Source organism: Poecilia reticulata, linkage group LG1, assembly GCF_000633615.1.
Source record: "Poecilia reticulata strain Guanapo linkage group LG1, Guppy_female_1.0+MT, whole genome shotgun sequence".
In the NCBI taxonomy this organism is placed as follows: Eukaryota; Metazoa; Chordata; class Actinopteri; order Cyprinodontiformes; family Poeciliidae; genus Poecilia; species Poecilia reticulata.
Window position 1 is genome coordinate 14263127 of NC_024331.1, and position 14668 is coordinate 14277794.

Here is a 14668-nt window from a genome sequence, read left to right on the forward strand (position 1 = left end):
ACGTTTGGTTAATCCGGTGAAATCTCTGATTTCATTTGGAATTAACAATGAAAGTGTTTTTGGTGACGTGCGTCATAATAATCCATGAAAGTTTCATGTCGGTTTATGTAGCCACAGTTTACAACAGGTGTCACCTCAAGGTGCTTCACAGTTTGTCTTTAGGTGGAACTGGGATTTTTTTACTTTGAGAACGGGTAAACAAAATAAAACGATGGATGGCTCCAAATGACACTTTCCTGCATCCAAAACCAACAAAACCTCATCAGAAGAAATACGGCTTTCTGACAAATTAGCAAGAGACCAGGACTAAATTTGGCATAAAATCTAATAAATATTGCCACATTTTTAAAAAATGTATAATTTCATTATGTTACACATATTTTATTAATTGAATTCCAAATCAGATCAATGGTAGGATATTTCTATTCAAAGTTGTATTCTCAGCGTCACCTGAACCCCAGATTGTGATCAACTCCTCTTAGAAGTTTCCAGGTTCTTCTTTAACGACCCGATGAAGGTTTTCTGGGTTACGGGGTCCACATATACTCGTTTCAACCCCGTAGCGCACAAACGCTTTTAGCGCACGCATACTGACCCAGTATCAAACAATCATCCGCAGAATCCGGACAGCCATCCAGCTCCTTGCCCCAGATAAAAGCCATTCAAAGCTTCCAAGCAAAGTTGGCAGCCTTTGTGTGTCCCTCGGCAGGTGTAAACACACATGCCTCCTCTGGCCGTACGTTGTTGCACGTGTGAGATTGTTTCTCCTGCGTGTTGTATATTTAGCGTCATTTACATGGTATCTGCAAGTTAAGTCCAACTAAGCCCAGCTCTTGCCAGGTTATATTAAAGTGTGAGTGACCCACAGAGATCGTAATGTCTGACTGTCCAGCTGGCGCTAGCTCGAGCGGGGAAGCACGCTTGAACACAAACCCGACTTTAATAGATCCTAAATGCTGATTAATTTGTGCTTAATTGCAGGAGGTGGATGTTAAAGCATCTGTGGGTGAGAAGAAATGCAACTTGAATAAATTTAGGAAAAGTAAAAAAATTGAAGTAAGCTTTTTTTAGGTGCTTGGCAAGGATTTTAGTGTTTAGGCATTTTTTATGCTTGCATTCCAACACTTTACAGAGAGAAATGTTTTATTTTTACTCCACTGTGCTGCTGTGAAGCTGTGCTGACTGGACTGCAAAAAGCAGAAGATGTGCAAAAAAGTTTTAACGCTTCTGATAATTCTTGAGAAGTTGGGTTATGGTGTCTTTAAAATACCTGCGTTCTCAGTGACTCCACAAGCTCTCCATTTCTAATAAAGGTTTAAATTATTCAAGATCACAGCAAATAGTAAATATTCTTGGTTTAAAACCGCATTTAAATCCTGCACGAGTATTTTTGTGATTCGTGACTTTTAGAAAAGCAACACATTATTTCTAAATTACAGACACCATGCTGCCATTCTGGTTGTTGTTTCCATCTCCCTCTGCAGCTGAAGCGAGCGACCTCCTGCCATCTGCATGGTTGTAATGGTTGTATCATGAGCCTGTAGTTTTTATTGCTTCTTTACATTTTAAAAGCAACAAGGAGAGACAAACAAAGCAACGACTGGTTCCAATAACGTTTACTCAAGATGTGAAGCACAACACACATAAAATAAAATCACAGGCACATCCTAAATATTTTTAGGTCTGCAGCAGCCGATCACCGTTGGAAATGATGTTTGCTCTCATGTAAAACGTTTTATAAAACTCTTCTGCACTACTAATGGTGCTTGAGACGCGAGTGGCCTGAGCTTGAACTGTGTGGTATCTGTGTCTCTCAGTTTCGTGTTGTTCTTTCCCTTGAAGCCGAGGCTGCAACTTGTTACATGGTCTCCCAGCAGGAAGTGCTTGGAAACCAATAAAGCTATTTGTGGGGGGTGAGGAGAAGTCTGTTCTTCTCAGTTTCATGAATCTCACCAAACAGCACAACTGGGACAGATGGAAAAGGGTGAATGCTCACTCCATCCATTATTATGGCAACGCAGAATGCAGCTTCGCATCAATTAGGCTTATTCAAATTGGAATAAGCTATTTATTTGATTCAGAAAACAGCCTGTGTCTGTACAGCACTGATGATGCCTTCCTGTTCTGTTTTTTTAAAGAGAAAATTAGCTATTAAAATTATGTTTATTGTCTAAAACAGTTGTTGAAATTACTTGTATTCTTTCAAAAAACAATACAAAGGCTAATTATGATTTGCTAGTGTTTATACAACTCAAAAATATTTTTCCTTCTTCAACCAGTTCCCACGTCAAGGAGTCAGATACATATATTAGTTCTGTTAAGACTTACTTCTATGTCTTAAATGTTGAATTAATCGACTGTTTTAAAAATATTCTAATAAGTTCAAGTAAATAATTCCAGAATAATTCCCGGTAAATGGATTTTTTTGTTCACGTTGACTGTGGCTTTGTTGGTTTTTGAAATGCTGAATCCTCCCACTCAACGTGCTTCTTACTTGTAGCTTTTCCTCCATTGTAGGCTGATAGGCTTTAAAAAAGGAAATCTGCTGGGTGCCAAAAATATTACGCACAGCGCCCTCCACATTTATTGGAACCCTCGGCAAAGATGAAAAGCCATAAAGTAGATTCATCTTTTGTTGCAGAAGCAAAACCTCAGAATAAAAGCTCCACAGAGGGAGAAAAATATACAGCCTTATGAAATATTTGCATCTTAAAATCTTGGCTCTGTCCTGAACGATGGCACATCCAAAAAATGTTTATAGTTCTGGAAAAAATGAAGAGATCACTCAAAAGTATCAGTTTCTCTGATTTTACTTTTTTATAGGAACATGTTTGAGTAAAATGAACATTGTTCTTTTATTCCATGAACTACTGACATGTCTCTGAAATTCCAAGCAAAGATTTAGTTGCAGAAAATGAGAAATAATGAAAAAGCTCCAGTGCTTTCAGACCTAAAATAATTCAAAGAAAACAAGTTCATATTTATTTAGAAACAAGAATACTAATGTTTTTACTCAGGAAGAGTTCAGAAATCAATATTTGGTGTAATAACCATGAGGTTTTCAACGGGGTTTCAGTGCAGTGGTCTCTTCATTTTTTCCAGAGCTGTATGTGTTGACACTGAAGCATATTTCTCTTAGCCACTCTTCAAAATAGAAAAGACCAGAAAACATGCCATTCAAATAAGTCAGATATTTGATGTTCTCCATAATTCAGGAAATGGATGGAAGACAGCAGCCTCTAAACTATAGCTCATCTTCAGCTGAAACTTTGACAAACTACACAAAAGCTCTTAGCATCCTGGTTAGAAAAATTCCCAAACTCCCTGACTGATATGAGATTACTCTACTGTAAAAAAATACAAAATAAAAAAATAAGTAAATTGCTGATTCATTTGAAGGGTTTTTGTCGATAAGCGTGGAGGCCACAGACAACTTTAAAGATCACAGAAAAATATCAAACCTTTAATTTTAACGTTGTTTCAGGTAGATATTGTTGCCATTAATTCTGGTTTTCTTTGTGTACTTCTTTTAGTCTTTTGAACCATTTTATGTCTTCCTCACTTGGTGTATTCGTGAGAATAAATCTGTAACCTTGAGAAGGAAACGGACTTTTCCACTGGATACACTTATGTTTTTTTTTTCATTCAAACGTCTTATGACGCTTTTGTTTAAAATGTCTCAATGACATTACCTAAAAATTATTCAGAGTCGGAGCATTGTGTATTAACAAAAGCTATGGTAATCAGATGACAGCTGCTGCTCTGAGAGTCATTACTGGATCGTCTGATTTGCATTTGCTACGTTTAACTTCTTTCAGGATTCATGTGATTGTCAAAGGGTCTCGCATCATAGATACGTCTCTTTCGCCGCAGCTAAAACTGGATGTTTCTCTAAATCACTGAGCCTTTTGCCAATGCTGAGCAGTCTCAACGTCTCAATAAGCTGAACAACTAATGAATCAGATAAACTTTCACCACATTAAAGCTGAGCGACGATTCAAGTGAGAAACTCAATTACTGAACTCCGAACTTTGAAAACATATTTCGGTCGGCTTTGATGCGATTTCAATCAAAAGTTTACAGCGTGAGATAAAGTTGCTGACTGTAACAGCTCCGCCGAAGCATGACTGAGATGTTATTTAAAAACAAAACGATTCCCGTCTGAGATTCTTTTTTCCATTATAAGCAGCTTTACAAAAACAATGTTTTATGGATATATATATATTTATCTTTAACTAATCTACAGATTCACTCTCTTGTTTCTTTGATGCACTACTTCCACTACTGCACTACTTGGATGCGTCATGATATCGATTCTACTTTTGCTCTGTTTATTGTTCGTTTTTGTTGCAGTTTGCGCTGTGTGGGCTTCAGCAGACTGACTGTGAGCCCAACCTTTCTGAGGAAGGGCTGTCGCTGGCTCAAAACACAACCTAACCTTCACAAAAACTCCTTTTTATTCATCGTGTGTGTACCTCCACCTCTGTGTCCCAGGGTCCGGTGTTTTCTTCCTGTCTTGCTCAGAAGGAGAGCAGATCAGTTTCTTATTTGACTGCATCGTCAGAGGAATCGCCCCCAGCCGAGCCCTGCATGGCGTGTCCACCAACCAGCCAGGTGAGCATTAAATTATCTCCTACATATATGGAACGCAAATTAGTAAGGATGAAAATAAAGTGGTCCAAAATTTACGAGCGAGATGAGAAATGAGACATTTCTAGAAAGAATTGTTAGCAGTAGTTCTCAAAGGCAGTTCTTCCACATTTAATTCATTGTACAATTACATAGAGAATTAAATAAATCTATTATGGGGTAATTGTAAACGCCAAACTGTGTATATGAGGCCCTTAGAGGACTTTTCTTTGGGAGCTCACTTCCTGGTGCACCCATAATCATAATTATACATTTAGGAGAGTCAAGCAAAAATAAATAAAACAAACAAAGCTGTTCAAGAGCAAACAGAAAAAAAAAACATCCCTCCATCTAAACACTAACAAATACACAGGGCTAAAGTGTAAACCATAGGTCAGGCACAACAAGCAATGGAAGTGATTCAGTTAGTAATACATTTGGATTCTGGTGATATAAATTCAAATTACATTAATGCACATTTGTTAACCTGTATATTAAAGCAGCCTCAGGTCAGCAGTGGGCCCTAACTAGTTGCAAAGTTTACTTACACATTGGGTCGGCTCTGTGCATGTGCATAAACTATCTGTGTCTTCTTCTGTGGTAATCTTTCAGCATCTTCTTCCACCTTCATCGCTATTTTCTGTCTCTTGGCAGGATCCATGGTAACGCTCGGTGTCCTTTTCTTTTAGGAAATAAAATCCCAGTTTTGTAATGTCACGGTTGTTCCTATATAAATAAATATCAAGGTGCCATGATGTAAAATTGACTCAAAATGTTTAGTTTTTAGTTTAAGACTGCACATTGTGGGACAACGTTACTGCAGCGTTATTTTAAAAATTTTTGCCTTTGATTTTTTTCTCAGTTTAGTTTATCAGCCTCTCATTAAATCAATCAATCAAATTTTATTTGTATAGCACCTTTCAGCACCAAGGCATTTCAAAGTGCTTCACATCATAAAAACACAAAAATACAAAGTCATAGAACACACAGTCAACAATGTTACATTTTGCAGTTACATTTGCCGTCATTAAACATCAGATTATTGATTAATGTTTCATGATTATGTTGCGAAAGCAACATAAGCAACATAATCATGAAACATAATCATGTTGCTTTTGCAACAAAACATGTTGCTAAATGCTGAAGGAAATAATTTTCTACCAAAAAAAAAAACAAACAAAACAAAAACAGGCTTTTAACAGGGAAACACACTTTGGGCTGCACAGTGGCGCAGTTGGTAGAGCTGTTGCCTTGCAGCAAGAAGGTTCTGGGTTCGATTCCCGGCCTGGGGTCTTTCTGCATGAAGTTTGCATGTTCTCCCTGTGCATGCGTGGGTTTTCTCCAGGTACTCCGGTTTCCTCCCACAGTCCAAAAACATGACTGTTAGGTTAATTGGCCTCTCCAAATTGCCCCTAGGTGTGAGTGTGTGTGTGCATGGTTGTGTGTCCTGTGTGTCTCTGTGTTGCCCTGCGACAGACTGGCGACCTGTCCAGGGTGTACCCTGCCTCTCGCCCGAAACGTTAGCTGGAGATGGGCACCAGCAACCCTCCCGACCCCACTGAGGGACAAGGGTGCAAGAAAATGGATGGATGTTTCATGATTATGTTGCGAAAGCAACATAAGCAACATAATCATGTTGCTTTTGCAACAAAACATGTTGCTAAATGCTGAAGGAAATAATTTTCTACCAAAAAAAACAAACAAAACAAAAACAGGCTTTTAACAGGGAAACACACTTTTCTGCTAAAGACCTTCAGCCTCTTCGGTATGTGACCTCATGTGTCCTGTGACGGAGGTTTACTGCCTGTTCGGTTGCACACATGTAGCATTTGTGTCGAGGCGCCATGCAAACGGAAACACAACCCCCCGCCTGTCAGCAGGGAGATTAAGGGGTTGTGTTTCTGTGCGCGACTGATGTGCAATTGAAACATATTGTTGATTTCACAGGAGGGGGGCCTCAGGAGCTGATTGACACACTAAGGAGCTCCGTGGTGACGCCAGCACAGATTTAGCACTATGTGTTACAATCCACCTTCCCGAGTTTAAGCGTTTATGGTCTTTTTTGGTGCTAAACTTGCTGTGAGCATCTGTAATGGAGGAGAAATAAATATACAGATGGTTCAATTTGCTCACAAGGTCTCAGGAGGTATTAGGAGTTGTTATGTTGTCACCCACAAAAACTAAATAGCGACACAGGAGGTGTTTTTACTTCTTCTTAAAAAAATGTAAGACAAAAAGTACAGTTTTTTTTTTTTATCTTTCAATCCAAAATGAGTGCTGAATGTGCTCCGTGTATTTTAAAGTGTATTTTATTCTGCTTGTAATAGATCAACACGGCATCAAACTGCTGCAGGTCAGCATATGCTTTTCTGCTGATTCTCTCACTACTAAGTTTGGTTTCATGCACATACATTATGTTTAGAACGGTTACTAAAATGCAAAACAGGTATTTAACATTGTGAGAGCGAAGCCTCTTTTTTTTTTCTCTCTCTCTTCTTCAGCCAAACAACATGTAGACTTTGCAGGATGATTTAGAAATATTCAGGCGCATCTCAAACTATTGGGAACGTCATTAAAAAGTTCCAGATTTTTGGTACTAACTTCTGAGAGTGAAACTATATTTACAGATTCATTACACAATGAGTGAAATATTTGAAATTGCCAGCATTTGCATGGCACTTTATAGTCTAAGTATCTATCTAAGTATTTATCTATTCCTTATTTTTATTTTTGATAATGTATAACTGATTAATTATCTCAGCAATTTTGAATATTCTAAAAAAAGATAAAAAGCTGAGCAAACTTCCAAAGAGAGTAAATATTTGTTGTACTAGATTTATTTAAGTGTCGACCCACCTTGAATCAGTGTTCTCTGAATCCTACATCACACGGTGCCGAGAATAAGCTATAATTAGCGTTAAGCAGCAAAGTTAGCAGATGTTACCTGACCCTGCGCATAGCGTAGTGAAGAAACCTGGCATCTGATCTGCAGCAGTAGCTGTCGTCCAGAGGCACAGATCCAGGAGGCTGATGACACGTACGCTCTGTGACCTGCAGCAGCATGAGCTCACAGGCACGGCTCAGCATGTGTGTGTGTGTGTGTCAGGGATTAGTTGTGTAATTAGTTGGGTTTTACTTCAAGTTTTAGTCTAAATTAGATGGTTATTAGTTGGGACATGCTGGTCACATTTACACTCAGCGGAGCAATATTTTAGAAGAATGATGTAACATCTCAACTTTAGCCTTAACTTTATTGAAACACTTAATACGTTGGGGAAAAAAATTGATTTTCTCAAAGAAGGTAAAGCTACACGATCTTGTGGAATCATAGTGATAAAGAGGTAATATGGACTGGAAGGCCATATCATGCCACAATATGAATAGATAAAAAAAAAACCAACAACATTTATTATACTGTTGTAATACAGTCTGCAGTGGTAACATTTCATTCTAGTCATTTAAGCTTTTTAAATTGAGCAAAGTGCTGAATATCCTTTCAGTTTCGCTTTAGTGTGGTTGACATGGTGCTTTGAGCATTTTGCTCTGCTACAATAAATTTGTTTGTTTTTTAATGTATATTTCATGTGAGAGACCAACATGAATTAGTGTATAACTGTGATGTGAAAGAAAAAAAAAAGACTCCATGGTTTAAAAAAAAAAAAAAAGTAATCCAGTCGTGTTCTGCTCTGAGTCAACACTTATCTAGCAGCTTTGCATATCTGGAGACTGAAGTTTCTCCCATCCTGGCATCCCACCTTCATCTCAGAGTCAACATGAAGTTTCCCATCTCACCACAGATTATTGACTGGATTTAGGGCTGGACTTTGACTGGGGAACTTTGCTTTGATTTCAATCATTCCTTTGTGTTTGGTGAAGCTAATTTTCCAGAAGGTGAACTTTGAACCCAGTCCCAGATGTTTTTGCAGCTTCTAACCCAGCAGCTACCAACTGTGGTCTTCCTGCCTCTTTTTAATGAATCCCGGCCTCAAACACATGAATCAAATGGCTTGATTACCTCCTCTGCATGCAGTCCTCTTGTGCAGAGGTCTGGTGATGAGCTGTTCATTTGCTTCAGGTGTGCAGAGAAGCATCTAAAAAAAAAAAAAAAAGCACCCAAAGACCAGAGTGAGTTGTCCTGTATCAGTTGGACCTTTCTTCTCATTGTCTTTTTGTTCTTTTACTGCATAAACAGCAGGTCGGGATGCGGACCCCGCCTCCGCAGAGAAACGGATCAGCCAGGAGACCTGCGAGCTGGAGAAGAGACTCAGCATGTTGTCTCAGTGCAGCCTGGCCAGCAGCTCATGTAAGTCCTGCTGTAAACCTTCTCTTTGGGTTTTAAACCAACAGCTCATGAGCTGTTTTGGAGCTTAGGATGTAACTCTGACATTCATACCGTTCTACATATCGCTAATCTATTCATCATCTGTCCATCCTCAGAGTGTGGAGACATTTTTGTCTGAATTATGTGTGTGTTAGTCATCTGTGAAGAGGTCCTTGATGAAACTTAAAATAGAATTTCTTTGATTTTATCTGAAATGTAATGGACAAAGAAAAGAAGATAATAATTAAAAGGAAATGAGAACGGAGGAGGGGAGAGAGAGAAGCACAGAGGGAGAACACAAGTCAAAACCTTGAAGTCTGCCTCTAAACTTGCAGAAAGAGGAAAAAAAAAAACGAGAAACTACAACTACAAACATATGTATATATAAAAATAACTGTACATAGTAATGCAAAATGTACTTAGCGGAAAATGCAGCCCAACTGAGAGTGTATCTGACAAACAGCTGAATCTAAATACTGGAGTGTGTGGAAATGACAAGAGCTAAACTTCATCCTGCAGGATCAGTCATTTGAAAACAGCATCAATGTTTACTTTTCTCTCAGTCGGTGTGGTTACCCACCTCTTCATCTAAACCTGTTTGGCTTTCTTCTCCTCTCCAGCCTCCACTTACAGCTGCAGCACATCTGTTGCCGGGGACGACCACAGCTTCTCCAGCTCCTCATCCAGTCAGTCGGATGCAAGTTACGGAAACAGGTTTCCGTTCTGGGCGGAGCCCCCGGTCAGATCGCACCTTTCCAACGAGACGTCGTCGAGCTCCTCCACGCTGAAGGCTTTGACCCGGTCAGACGACAGACTGTACGGCGCTGCCAGGGACGGCTCAGGGAGCCATCAGTCTTCTGCGCAGCGCCAACCTTGGGGGCTTAATGACTGCGACCGCCAGAGCTCCTTAGACAGTGGGATTGGAATAGCGACAGGCAGTCAGTCATCGTATTCTGGGAGCTATTCTTCATGCAATGGGAGTCTGGACATGGCCAGCCGAGGAGGAGGAGGAAGAGAGGACGATGAGTCAGTGGTCAGCCCTCCTGCTCCTTTCAATCCCCCTTCTTCACCTCCTCCAATGCCTCCTTCATCACCTTTTCAGCCCACGGTCGTTCCGGAGCGCACATGCCCATCCAGGTGCGCCTCCCAAGCATCTCGCAGACACAGCGCTGAGTACCAGATCCCCAGCCTGCTCAGACGGTGGTATGACACGCCCAGGAGTCTTCTTCAGGCCCTGACGCTGAGGGAACCATCTGCCCAGAAAGCTCCACCAGACCTGGGAGGCAAGGCCTGCGCCGGCGGCGGTCAGGAACAGATGTTAATGAGAGGTCCCAGTAAACTGAGGGCTCAGTGTCAGTGGATGATGCAGCGCTCACACTCCTGGGGCAGTGAGAAGGCGCCCCCTGTGGACAGTGAAGGAGGGTCCTCACCCAGGGCCCAGGCGGCCTCAAGCAGCTCGGTTCCAGCAGAAACGCAGGTACCAGGAGGCTCGAACTTTCTCATTTTCTCCTTCTGAGATCCGTTTTGCCACTAAACGATGAAACGGAGCCAGCCGTTTATTTCTTAGGACGTTAATAAAAAAGGAGAACCGGGTAGATGAGGCGGAGATTGCTTCTCAAGAGACGCTGCGAAATGAATACTAGTAAGCCGGTAAAGAAAAAGAAAATCATAAAAAGCCATTTAACTAGTTCTATACATCTTCATTTGCATTCACCGTTTTCCTTACACATCACAATAACAATTATTGAACTTTTTCCACATTTTGTCACATTGCAATCATAAACTTTAGTGCATTTAATTGGAATATCTATATGATGGTTGGAATTAAATGCATTCATTTGAAAGAAAAATATGTTATACTGCATATTTTAAAAGTGTTTGACAAACCACAGTCTGAAACACGTGTAGTGCATTTGTATTCAGCCCCTCTGACTCAACACGTTGGACTGGTCTCTACCAATCCAACCCAGTCTTAAGTCTTCTGCTGCCTCTAACCAGTTTAATTCTAGGATTATGCTGCATTTAGCCCCATTGATTTCTGATCAGCTTCCTTTTTATTGCAAAAAAATCGCCCTCACTCCCGTTGCACTAAACGGGTGCTCGAAATCTCACGAGTCAAAGACATACGAGACTCGGGTCTTACAACCAGAGTTGAGCCTTTGAGACGAGAGAAGAAAATCTTTGAGTAACAAGAAATGACAGCCAGCTGCTTTCTGTTCTATCATTCAAAATAACAAAACAGTCAAAGTCATTTGTTTACATTCAACATGCTAAACCCTTGAATTGAACAACAGTGACCTTTCTTGCTATTTTAACTGAATCGTTTGATACAAGTAGGAGTGAAAGCTAAAATGCAATCATCACTAAAGACGACCATCACCTATATTCCCTGCAGCCAGTTCAATATCAGATTCAATAAATTCAAACATCAGATTAGCTGTAGAGGAGTAAACATGAGATAAAACATCTTGTAGGTGGTGGAGCGCATGTTTAAGCAGCGTGGGCAGCATTTAGTTAGATACGGAGTGTTGAAGTAGCCCCAATGCTCCAAAAAAAACCCCAGAAACACAGATTACATGTTATCTGCTGTGAGGAAACGGGGGCGACTCTTTAGTGTCATTCTGCTGTCTGATTTCAGGTCGGAGTAAGAAATACATGAGGAAAGAGACGGGAACTGGCAAATATTTGCGTTTCCTGACATGATAGCCTGTCTCTTTGTCTACATGTCTGTCCTTTCATCCATCCCTTTGTTCCCTTTTCCATCTGTCTCTCAGTCTCTGTCCATTCCTCTGTCAGTCTATCGTTTCACCACTTCATTCATCCACCTGTCAGTCAGTCAGTCTTTCTGCAATTATGACATGAAAAGCGTGTGGGCACCCCGTTTAGAGACGATACACAACAGGTTACTGTTCAGAAATCGTGTTGACATTCTTCAAGCCGCTTCCAGGGATGTTTGATTCTCACACTGAAAGTTTGGACAGTCAACTATCTGGTCCGAATGACTTTGGATGTCTTTGGTCAGAGAACCGTGTGTAGAGACATGCTGAGTAGATCCAAGCTCCGCACAGAGGTGACAGTAAAACAAAGCCAAGTATTTTTAATGTTCTGAGGTAACTGAGCTGAAGCACAGAAGTAAGAGGCCTATTATTATTAGTATAGGTGTCCATCACCAGCCCGCCTGCTGGTCCGTGTTGTTTTCTCTTTGATATGTGTCTGAAACCTGAAAAGCTCCCAGACGACATCCCCCGCGCTGCGGCTAATTAATTCTCCGCTGGGTTTGTGAGCAGAGGCTTCTTCTTGTTGCCGAGAAAACTCATCGGAGCGGAAGCGCGGCGAGTTTTTTTTATTAATTAATTAATTTTTCCCCCTAATCATTTGTGTGAGCGTGCGTTTTGTGTTTGTTAAACCGAACGTGTGAGAGGGGAAGCAAAAGGTGACTGAAGGAGTAAATGAGAGGTGATGAAACTGCCAGAAAGTCCTGCCGAATGAAACACGGATGACTTTTCTTTGTTTCTCGTTCCTCAAGTGTCAGAACTTTGTCAGAATGAAACAAACCTTCGCATCCCGACTCCATAAGCGGCGTAGCGTCTCTAAAGACAAACTGTGACACATGATGTAACTGAAGACCTGGCTGGTTGCCTCATTACAGGCTGTGGGGAGGAGAAAATGGTGAAACTGGCTCGCTGTCAGACACTTCTCCAGGAGAGGGCCGCCACCCTTTTGTCTCCCATCTGCCACCTCTGAAGATGTCAGCGCCGCCTCTAAACTCTGTAGCATCCTCTCTTCTTCACCTCCTGCCCTCCTCTTCCTCACTGTTGTTGCTCCTCTATTAATTCATTTTGAAGCCTCTTTGTCTGCAGCAGTTGTCTCCCTCCTACTGTCCGTCTAGCCGACTGAGTATGAGGAAAAAACAATTTACTGCCTTGACTAAAGTGCTCGTCTGTCTGCTCTGTTTGGTTTATATTACATTACACCTCAGCTTCAAAGAGTGTAAAAAAAAAAGAGCTCTTATAAGTAATCGCCCTAAATGATGATGAAAGATGCTCTTGCACATTGTTCAGCCTGTACTTTAGGCCTCTGACTCATCATTATATACTTCGTTTCAGACAGAAAATATGAGCCACATAAAAACAAAAAACTCAACACAAAGTTGAAAAAGGTTTTCTGTAGAGGCTCTAACACCAGTTTTTTTTTATTTTTATTTTTTATGTTTCCTGAATGGTATCATACCCTGAGACAAAACTAAAATCTCACCAGCATAAGGGCATAATAAAAGTGTATGCCACACTTTTGAGATTTTTATTTGTAAAACAATGGAAACTGTCTTTCACTTTGCTGTTGATGGCATGATGCATATTTCTCCCAATTTCTTCCAACATGTTTTTCTTTTCATCTCAATTCATTTCTTCTAGGAACATGGCTCCTTATTAACAGATCTTTCTTCTGTCTTTTCGACCAAGACACAAGGTGCGTAGCATGAACTGTTTATGTACTCTAACATATTTACTAGTTTTTGATTAAGTTAAGAGAAAAGATTTTTTAAAAGCTGCACTTCATTTTAATTAAATCTTCTATTAGTTCATGGCTGTGTTCGATGACCTCAATCCAAATGGATGTCACAAACTGTTGCCAAACTCTTGTGCAGGAGAGACACACGGAGACGGTGAGGGCGTTGAGGTCAAAGGTCTGGATAGGACGATGTCCGGTTCACCACCTTCAGCTCCTCCTCCACCTCCTCCGCTAACGCTTAGTACGCTCAGAACGATATCAGCATGTGGTAAATAAAAAGTCTTTTTTTTTTTTTTTTTGCTTAAAGTATTTTTTGTGTTAATTTTCTGAAATAAAATGCTGGGTTCAGGGTCAGAAACGGCTTGAGGAGCTGAAATAGAGCTGCTGCTTCCCTGCATTGAAAGGAGTCAGTTTATGCGATTCAGACATTTGATCAGGATTGATCAGATGATACTCTGGGAGTTTCCAGAGGAAGCTGGAGAGCATATCTGGGTCCCCCCCTCCCCCCCGACTTACTACATCTACAACCCAATCTTTGATAAGTTAATTATTAACGACGCAAACTTTGTTGACATGTTTTTTCTTCAGCTATGTTCCCATCTGTCCAAGAATCTCATCCGTCTCCATCCACTGGCCTTCACAGAGACTATGGTGGTAACTACGTTAACATCCCCTCTACTGCCCTTCAGGCCACGACTACAGAGCTGCTGTACTCGCAGCTGAACCTGCACAGCTCAGCTCATGAGTCCAGTCCATACAGAGCTGTGAGACATGACCTCCTGCAGCTCTACAGACACAGTAAGAACTAAACGAATCACAGGGTTTTTTTTCTCTCCCCTTTTCCTGAATGCACATTGTCGCTCCTGCCTTTTCCTGCAAAGCATTACCGCATGTGGATGTTAATTGATTATTGATTTGTTAGGAAATGTCAGCTACAGTAAAACAGATTGCCAACTGCATTGTGCCCTCGCTATTTTCTACAACCCTAAACTCCATTTACATCAATATCTCATTGACTAAAAGTGCATAAATACATGTTAAATTAATTTACTTTGAAAATCATGTTGAAAAGATGATTAAGTCAAATTAGCAAGGGACACATGGAGAAATTCAATACTCTTTTAATGGCAAAAGTGAAAATAAATTTTACTATTTAAAGTGAAAAAAATACATTTTCAACAGGTCAAACTAGATGCAATAATTCAGAAG

At 40.6% G+C, this 14668-nt stretch overlaps 1 protein-coding gene across 2 annotated transcripts in view; it reads left to right on the forward strand.

The window, feature by feature from the left end:
• The window catches only part of LOC103464387 (protein Dok-7-like), a 30513-nt gene that overhangs the window by 14628 nt on the left and 1217 nt on the right, over positions 1–14668 (forward strand). The window contains exons 6-11 of one of the 2 annotated variants that reach the window (XM_008408441.2): positions 4495–4614; positions 8822–8932; positions 9571–10427; positions 13363–13417; positions 13596–13727; positions 14048–14257. In XM_008408441.2, coding sequence (XP_008406663.1) covers positions 4495–4614; positions 8822–8932; positions 9571–10427; positions 13363–13417; positions 13596–13727; positions 14048–14257 — 1485 coding nt within the window. The remainder of the gene's footprint in view (positions 1–4494; positions 4615–8821; positions 8933–9570; positions 10428–13362; positions 13418–13595; positions 13728–14047; positions 14258–14668) is intronic. The other variant, XM_008408451.2, reaches the window with a different exon arrangement.